The sequence below is a fragment of the Artemia sp. Qi Xiang Cuo genome, chromosome 3, assembly GCF_049724085.1.
Source record: "Artemia sp. Qi Xiang Cuo chromosome 3, ASM4972408v1, whole genome shotgun sequence".
NCBI classification, from domain to species: domain Eukaryota; kingdom Metazoa; phylum Arthropoda; class Branchiopoda; order Anostraca; family Artemiidae; genus Artemia; species Artemia sp. Qi Xiang Cuo.
The window spans coordinates 62,715,105-62,725,017 of NC_142796.1; the positions used below are offsets into that span (position 1 = coordinate 62,715,105).

The 9,913-nt window shown below is 35.1% G+C and overlaps 1 protein-coding gene across 1 annotated transcript; it reads right to left on the bottom strand.

The window, feature by feature from the left end:
- Positions 1-862: 862 nt before the first annotated feature.
- On the bottom strand, positions 863-9,425 carry LOC148954388 (uncharacterized). The gene is made up of 4 exons (XM_089086428.1): positions 9,288-9,425; positions 6,984-7,175; positions 5,141-5,398; positions 863-1,224 (listed from the first exon to the last, which is right to left on the bottom strand). Exons 1-4 carry the CDS (start codon positions 9,300-9,302, stop codon positions 958-960), a joined length of 732 nt encoding a protein of 243 aa, XP_088942554.1. The 5' UTR covers positions 9,303-9,425; the 3' UTR covers positions 863-957.
- Positions 9,426-9,913: the final 488 nt, after the last annotated feature.

Sequence of the window (9,913 nt, forward strand, 5' to 3'; positions counted from 1 at the left end):
AAATTGTATTTTGATAACAATTGATACATCAACAGAATCGAATTTGGACGCTTATTCAAAATATATAAAATTCATCAAATGGAAAATTGAATGTTACCCGTCAAAAGTTACGACCCTAAAAATTTGCCAGATTTTTTGAAAAAGGGATGATACACTCCCAAAACATCATGTGATCTTTATGAAAATCACACCATCAGATTCAGCGTATCAGAGAACCCTGCTGTAGAGGTTTCAAGCTCCTATATTGAAAATTTGGAATTTTACATTTTTTGTCAGAAGCAAGGTCGTATCCAACCAGTTATCATAGAAGATCTGGAGAGGGTTCATTTTAGCGGAAATAAAAGTTCTAGTGCTCTTTTTAAGTGACCAAAAATATTGGAGGGCAGCTATTCCCCTCCCACCACCCCCATTTTTTTTACCAAAGTAATCCATCAAAATTTTGAGATAGCCGGTTTGTTCAGCATAGTTGAAATATCTAATACCTCCGCTGCCCCTGGGGGAAGGTCTGAAAGCTATGAACTTTGACCATTGCTTAAACATGGTATTGGCTATTGGGAAGTATATATGTTTGGGGGGGGGGGGAGATTTTCTGGTGGGTGGGGGTAAGAAGTTGATATACATCCATAAGTTTGGGCATATTGTGTGCTGGTAAACATAGTAGGATAGTCGAATGCGCAATTATTTGCCTCGGGGTGAGGGTTTTTGACCAAATTCTTAAAACAATAACAAGCAGGCAAACTAGAAAAATTGAACAATATAAACTATCTTTAAGGACGGGTCCCATTTCCCCCATCCACCTCTTTCAACAAGCACCGACTAGGCGACCTGTACTACAGTTTGAAGCATTAAGGAAATATAGATGGTCATTTATAAGATTTATTTAGAGAAAAGTATATATTCATTTGGGCATTATATAAAAATATTTTCATAACAAAATTGTTATGCAATGAGAGAAAATCAATATCTAACAGGCATTGTCTTTTGAGGAACTTGAGCTTGTGCTGGCGCCGGTTGCATCACTGGTGCTTGTATTGGCGTCATAGTGGGTGTAGCAGGTGCGATAGCACCATAGGATCCATACATCATTGGTGCCTGTGGGGCACTTTGCTGGTAGGTCATATGTGTCTGTGGTGAATTTTGTTGGAATGTGCCGTAAGCTGCTGCCTTTTCCATCTCACCTGCTTTGGTACGATAAGCATCCATCTCTTGTTGAGTGATTGAGACCTTAAATAATAAAAAAACTGATTTGTAACGAGTCAAAAATCAAAACCCACAGATTTCAAATTAAAAGCTCGAGAAACGATTAGATCAAGAAACACAACATATGACCTTAAAGATGATGATGATGATGCGCAACTAAGTGGACTGTGATACAAAAGCGTCGGTTCTAAAGATAAGAGAATAGAACGAACTGAATTTCACAGAAGAACTGTTAGTGGGTAATTTTATCAGTAATGCCTAGTGGCCGAGATAATCATTGAAACGAAGTGGTTGATTTTATGAGTAATGCGTAGTGGCCAAGATATCAATCATTGAAACGAAGTGGTTGATTTGCTCAGCATCCTAAAGCAGGGTTTAGCCGGACGAAGCTTTCCCGTTCAGCTCGGGTATGAAACTGGAATGAGCTAACAAAACTTGTCGGAAACTTTTTGGGAATTAGCTAAAAATTATAACGGTAGCATTTCTTCTTACATAAACAGGGTTGATGATAAACCATTTAGATATTCACCCTGCATTAAAAGCCTTGGTGATCCTTTTTTTTTGTATGTATACACTTGAGGGTAAACAATAGGATATATTAAAACAAAAATTATTCTAAACAAGGTTAAGTAAACCAATAATATTAAATTTGAATCTGACCTGAATTGTGTTTGAATTTGTATATTTGGTCTACGCTCAGCTGGATGAGACTACCCATTTTGCTGAACAAGTGGTTGTTTTAACGAGGATGGGAGGTACTCACTACCAGCCAAGTGGAAATGGACCCCAAGTAGCCCTCAAGATGCAAAAGAAAAGGAAACCGTAGGGCTAGATCAACATGCACAAAAAAACAAGGCCTAAGACCCTAGAAAATAATTTGAGAGTTTAAATAAAAATCTAAGTTGTGTGAAATGTTTCAAGTGTAGTCGCTTCAAATGTTTAAACGCTGGAATGAGTCCTTAGTAGCAGTACTTTTAACAGTTCAAGAACAAGTAACGATGCACATAAATGTAATAAAGAAATAAAACGAACAATTTATTTTTCTCAGTATTTAGAAATTTTTCTTTTCCGTTTTCTAACGTCATAGCCGTAGCAGCTTAGTTAAAATTTAAGCAGTTCGTGAAGATATTTTTTTTCATAAAAAAAAATCAATTAACCAGACATTACGACTAGTAGAAGGCCAAATTACTTTTGCACATTGGATAAATTAATTAAATCACATCATAAATAACACACAAATAAAAACAAAGAAAAAAAATAAACCCCGACTTTCACAAGGAACCCATTCTAACCCTGCATCTCGACAAAGGAGAAACTTTTCGACCTGCAATTAAAAGAAGAAAACGGATTGAGACTCTTATTTTTTATACATTTCTCTATTGTTTGAGCGCCCTCTCCTCTTCCTGAATGTGGCATTATCTCTAATGAACTGTTCTAACACAACAAACGGCAGCTAAAAGTTGAAACTCAAGCAGTGAAGAATTAAAAATTCTAATTTCTACTGCATTTTTAAAAATAATTAGTTAAAATAGGCTATTCAAATTTTAAGCGGATTGACAAAAATTGTTCTAGGTAATACAGTACTGCGTCAACTTCAAGACTACTTTTTAGTATTCTAGTTTTGAATTTGTGTATAGAAAAATAGCTGTTCCGTCATTCCACTAATGTGGGAATTAAGTATTTAGGTGCGAAATAAAGAGTAGGGTTATAGTAGGACACAATCCAGAAGTAAGTATGTTATCGTGCTTACTATTTGAACAGGAATGCTACAAAAAAATGATTCTTATGCTATATTACAAGTGTTTCCACAATTTTTTCAAATCCCTTAAAGGCTGGTGGAAAATCCCTAGAAATCCCTATTTTCAATACCAAAATCCCTAAAAGTTTCCCAATTTTCTGACTTCTTTCCAAGTTACAAGTAAAGCCTTACACTGACTTACTTATTTTGCAACTCAAGACCTTTTACGTGTACCAAAATATTTTCTTTTGACGTTTAAAACTATGCTTTGCATTTCTTGACTAGTTAAGTTTGGTTATGATTTATAGATTCCGGTGCCAGATCTCAGATTCCGGACCATATGAATATATTTTGTTTCTTTGTTTTTCTTTGCCATTATTTTTTCCTTCTTTCTCCAAGCAAAAATTACCCTTGACATTTTGAAGTGCTTTTTCGCATATTTATACAGAGGCTAGACAAAAGCCTTGCTTCCTCCCTGTATTTTCCTGATTTGGTACCCTGGTTTTATCCTCCGATCGGTGAAAATTGGTTATCGGTGATCGAATTGAAAAATTTGCTTTTTAGTTTAATTTTTTTTCTTGTCCATTCAAAACCCCAGTTTTTTTCCAAAAAACATGGAAATTATTTTCTTTTTACTCTAGATGAGCTAGTTTATTTACTGGACACCAGCAACAATTTTGAAAATGACTATTTTTATGGAAAAAAATTGTCACGCCCTTCAGAAATTTTAATAAGCACCCGGTATTATTTTTTCTTTAATAAACAAACCAAGGAAAATGTCTCCAAATATATTTCCATTACAAAAAACGTTCCACAAAAATAAGTTTTTCAAGGATAGTAAACAGCTCCATTAAACCAAAAATAAGCAAAACTAAAATAAAATAATCTATCAAGCGTAAAACTACCACAAATCAGCATCAATAAATAAATCAAACCCAAAACGAACAGAAATTAAAATAGATAAGTCAAACTCAAAACGAGCAGAAATTAACATGATTAGGGCTCACAACCCCTATGAATTCTCAAGGCCAGAACATAATTTGCAATCTACTGAAAAAATACAAATGAATGTGTTGCCAGTTTAATATACATATGTTCATATTTATTCTTTAAAATCTTGATATTTTTTTTATTCACTGTTAGTCTTAAATTATTTTATGTGTATTTCCTCGAATGAGACAGAACTCGATGAGACAAAATCGGCTGTTTTGACAGCTTTCGATTTTTCAACTAAAAAGCTGTTTTTAAGAAATATTATGAAGACTAAAATACAAAAGTGGCAAAATAGCTTCAGATAAGAATTTCAAATGGTAGAAATTCAACGTTTGAATTGGTTTTGCCGATTTTTTTGTGCTTTTGGTCTTCCTGATTTTTCTTTAAAATAAAGCATTTTCAGGTGGAAAAATCGAAAGCCGTTAAACAGCCGATTTCGTCTTATCGAGTTCTATCTGCTCATATATAAATTATTTGGAAAAATTGCCCCTTAGAAATGTTACGCACGACGACATCTCTACCTTGACTGCAAGCCTGGAACGGTTTATTAACTATAGTTTTCAGTCTGTAGTTTTCCCTATTTAATGATGATTGCGCAGAAGTTAGTTCACTAAAGGCGCTCGTTAGAGTGCGTCTACTTTCGGCATTTTCTGGAAAACTGGAAAACTGGGTAGTGTAGACCGCTACTGCCGTTTCAGTTTTCAGTAAAAAATATCCATAGGCTCGGCAAGAAAAAAAAATAGAAAATCAAAATTTAAAGTAGAAATAAAGTATTTGAGTAGGTCTAAAAATGAGGAGAAATTTTCAAAATAAAGTAAGTACTCTAAAATATAGTAGAAATAGAAGCACTGCTATTTACGCTTATTCTGTGAGTGTCGCGTCCCAGTATTTCTTATTGAATTTGTCAGTACCTGCACATGTTCAGGAGCATCAAGAAGGGCCTTTATGTAGGTAGATGCAGTGTTTTATTTCAATGTTTATGTAGGTGGATGCTGGTGTTTTATTTCAAGTGTTTTGAGTAGGCAGATGCAGTGCTTTATTTCTTATTGAATTTGTCAGTACCTGCACTTGTTCAGGAGCATCAGGAAGGTTCATTGTGTTGGTAGATGTAGTGCTTATTTCAGTGTTTGGGTAGGTAGATGCAGTGTTTTATTTCAGTGATTGGGTAGGTAGATGCAGTGTTTTATTTCTTATTGAATTTGTCAGTACCTGCACTTGTTCAGGAGCATCGGGAAGGTTCATTGTGTAGGTAGACGCAGTGTTTGTTTTCATAATTGGTGCTTGAGCTTCACTAATTTCTGGTCGGTATCCTTTCTCATCTGCGACGTATTTTACTGTCATCAGCTTTCCATCTGGTGCGGTGTAAGCAAATGATCCGGTGATGACACCGTTCTTCTGTTCCTCGGATCTCTGGTGGAGAGTTCCTGACATTTCATCGTTAATGTTGTAGTTGAACTGGTAATCGCGCTGGAATTTAAAACTTAAAATTACACTAGCTTAAAAGACATGAGCATTGCTTTCAAATGTTTTTTTTTCTTTTGCTTATAAAATAGAAACTTGACAGATTGAAAATTTGAGACGATTTTTTGCAGGTGGCTCAAGACCGCATCCAGGGGGTAAGGTAAGAGGTTTGACCCCTCCCCCTGAAATGTTTGTCTGACTCACAAAAATGGAACACAAATGAATATAAACAAATTTTTGATGTTTTTGAAGGTTTTAAAACCCCTCCACCCAAAAACATATCCCCCCCCCAAAAAAAAAATTCTGGATACGGCCTTGCTTACCCTTAATGTTTAATGTTTCAAGTGTGAGGTTCAGACCCAGCAATTTTTTTTTAAACTGTTTGCGGAAGAGCTTAGAGATTCACGTTCATGTAACCTCATTTAGCATACCTGATGTTAGTTTTGCCTGGCAAAATTTCTTCCTTAAGCGATCATATTTTATGAATCAGGATATTTGGCGAAAATACGCTCGATTCCCGGTAAAAAAAAAAACAAAAACAACCTATGGCTCCTACCCGCTCAAATTTAAAACAAACTTCCGTTTAACATGATCATCTATTATAGAATCTCTACCATTTTTCTTTCAGATAATTTCACAAAAAAAGAAGTATTTCGAACCTTTGAGGTCACCTTGGAAGGGGTCTTGATAGAGGCCCTGCAAACCTTTGCAGGGCATTCCTTAAAAGGGAAAAAGCGGATATGTTTAGATAATTAGCAAAAAAAGACCCTAAATAAACGCATTGTAGTACCAATGAGTACCACCAAAAAGTTAGTAGCCTACCACTGAGAAAAGGTAAAAAAGATACCCTGGTTTAACACATTATAGTACTACTGATTAACAGTAAAAATTTAATGCCACTGCCAAAAACTTATAAAAAGACCTCAATTGAACGTATGATTTAATAGTACCACTGAGTACCACCAAAACAGTTAGTACCAATGAGAAAAGATGAAAAAAAGATCATCATTTAACACATGATAGTGTACTACTGAGTATCACTAAAATTCATACCACTGAGAAAAGACAAAAAAGACCCTAATTACATACAGAGACCCTGAAAATTAAAAAATGGTTGAATATGTTACGCAATTGCTTGCTAGCTTATGTTAAAATGGTACTGGTGCATTATGCGGGCACCGCGAAGAAGTCAATTTTGGTTAATGCTAATGAAATATAATAAAATTGGATGAATATATAATATTTTTGAAAAAAAATTGGGCTATATGTTTGCACATTAGGGGGAGGTGGGGGGGGGGGGTAAGGCATAGCATATATTAAATACGTAGCCTAATCTAACCTAGGTACCTTTCTCCCTCCTAAACCCAAAAAAATAATCTGTAAATATTTTAAATATTGAGAAACCACGCTTTGCCATTAATTTATCTAGCAAATCATCCGTTGTCTGCTAATGAAATAGCAGTCTGACGGGTTTCGTGACTGGTTTCTTGGATACAGTACATAGAGATGTCCGCATAATGCACCAGTACCGTTAAAATGTAGTTAGGTCTTTTGTAAACTGGTGTACATCTAATATAAAATAATGACTTACTGGCGGTGGTTGAGCAACAGGGAGTTGCTCCATTATGGCTGCTGTATCCTTCATGGCAGTCATAGTGGCTGCCATTGGGCCTGGACCGCCGTATGAGGGTGCTGGTGCATACGCGCTTTGTCCTGCTGCTGATGCATACCCATAATTGGAGGGTGCGGCATACGAGCACGCCAAAGTTGCGTATACGACGGTCTGAAAAATATTCGAACTAAGTAGAGAAAACATTAAAATGTGAATTAAAGAGGTGTGAAGTGGAGTCCATTGATAAAATTGCCGAAGATCTGGAAGATGCAGCCAGACGGCATAATAGTAAAATATTATCTTGGCTGTTCAAAAATAAAACATTTCCTGCCTGTTTGAATCGGTTTCAATTTTTTTTTAAATTAGTTTCAATTGTCTGTTTGGAACCCATTTAAATTTCTTGATCGGAGCCAGTTTGAAGAGTGACAACTCTTTGGTTTGATGTTCGGTGAAGGTCTAGAATAGCGTCAATTTTATGTGCATTTTTAGGGTTTGTTTCACATTCTTGACAATTCACTCTTAGCCCCCCTCTAAAGGTCTCACAGCCATTGGCTATATAAAAGAAACTAACCCAAAAATAATGGAATTCTTACTTTATAATATGCAGCAAGTATCAACCATGTTTTCTCGTTTTTCCCAATTTTATCTGTTTTTGAATCAGTTTTCATCAATTATTATTCTAGCTTCTTTTTTTTTTACACAGCCAATGGCTGTGTGATACCATAAGAGGGGGTTTGGAGATGAATTGTTCAAAAATTACAAACAATACACTGAATAATTTATGGTTCAGGTCAAAATTTGGCAAAATTTTCGATTAACTCACTAATTAAATAGCTAAAAAATACATATCTTTAAAATCAGATTTTAAGCTCCATCCATGGGCGTAGGCAGCATATTGTCTAGGGGGGGGCAGTCGATAGTGTGATGGAGTTTTATCAACTGTTTTTTCCAAACCATCTGCTTTTTCAGCCATATCTAAAGTAAATTTGAACGTCTAAAAGGGGGGGGGCAGCGGCCCCCCCTACGCCCATGGCTCCATCCAAATATAGCATTCATCTGCTTTGGAAATTAACTTTACTGACATCCCCACCCCCATTTACAAATATATATCCTGAGCTGTAAATATGCACTGAATTCTTCGCAAGTCACTTTATTCATCAAATTCATTTAACAGCTTGTCAAAATAATGGGAAATTCATTTCATATATGCAATTTACGGTATACATTTGCAAATTGGGGGGAGGAGATGTTAAGTTCATTTCCGACGAAAATTAATGCTATAGCCTATTTGGATTCAAGATGAAATTCTGATTTTAAAGGTGTGTATTTCTTAACTGTCATTAGTTTGTTAATCGGAAAATTTAAGCAAAATTCAATAAATACGATTTTACCAAGGTTAAACGGGATTACGGTAGTCAAATCGGTAAAAATGAAAGGGTAAACAAATATAATGAGCAGTTTCTACTGCTGCCCCAAAATCGATACATCGATCAGAATAATAAATTGGCCATCCCCCATCCTTTATCCCAGCATAGATCCATGGAGGAGGGGACTGGACACCACCCTCCAAAAAGGAACAAAAACGTTTTTCATATCACCTTTTATAGAATATTTCCATATTTTACATTTTATCATGGACAGTGGCGTCAATTCATGAAAATTCAGGGGAGGGGCAAAACTTGTTTCAAAATCTGGCGGAAGAGGAGTAATTTTAAAAAATCACTAAAACTTTTAGGGATTTAGCCATTTTTAATACCAAAAGAAGCATTGGTACTTCCTTTTTAGCCAGTACATACTCCATAATTTGGATCGCAAGATTAGACAATAACCGGTTTATTAGCTGTCTGTATACGGAGACAATTAGCTTAAGCTTAGTTGAAATCTACGTTGTTATATTTTTATTAAATATTGAATACATAGAGATGGTATTTTGGTTGGAGACTACGTTAAAGGGGCGTGCTCCCCTTGGGGGAAGGAGTGTAGGTAGGTACTTCAAAGTACCTTCCCGGGACATACCTTAGCATGTAGATCCATCCCTGAAAGTTTCATTTTCCTAACACAACCCCTTTCCAAGATAGCCAAAAGTAACTAAAGTAGAATTTTACCCTGAAAGTTTTATTTTCCTAACCCAACCCCCTTTCAAAATAGCCAAATAGCTAAAGTGGAATTTTAGCGAAATATATTTTGGAGGATTTCAAAATGAGTAGATTTGATTGTGGGAATCATGAATGCAAAAGTAAAAAAACTAACAAATTCTGAATAACTTAAATGATGTTTACTTACAAGAAGGAAGGTCATTATGCTAACTCTTTCTCAAATCTAGTTGAACTGATCCAACTTCAGATCTGTGTCAATTTTATACGCAATTTCTTGTTTGGTTTACGGTATATGCGTCAAATATTTTCATCTTTCAAAAGGGGTCTTTATCTGCCTAACGGTTTCTACTTATTGACGCAATTTGAGATTAATAGCGAGATTTTAAAATAGCGTGTCCTTCAAATTGACAATCGGGACGATCTGATGTCAAAATCTTTATAACAATGGAGGAACTATAGACACAAAAATTATAACGAAAAAATGTGTTTCAATAAAAATTAACCTTCTTAATAATTTAATACCAATAAACAGTGGGTTTTTTCTTCAGTATTGTTTAAAAATAATTAAAGATGGGGTCTGAGAAATTGATCGATACAGAAATAGAAATAGGTTTATATATTTTTTTTATCTTCAAACAGTTCGGTGCAACAAAATGTTAGTAAAGAGCAACCCACATCCTCGAAATTGACTATTACATTCCGAACTATCTAATATCTAAATCACTTATGACAATGGACGAACTATAGACACAAAAACTATAACGAAAAGTTGTATTTCAATAAATTATATTTCATAATTATTTAATACCAATT

Coding starts and splice junctions, on each gene's coding strand:
- LOC148954388 (XM_089086428.1), bottom strand. Junction 5,399..6,983: donor CTGTTGCTCAACCACCGCCA/GTAAGTCATTAT, acceptor TTTAAATTCCAG/CGCGATTACCAGTTCAACTA. Junction 1,225..5,140: donor ATGCTCCTGAACAAGTGCAG/GTACTGACAAAT, acceptor TTATTATTTAAG/GTCTCAATCACTCAACAAGA.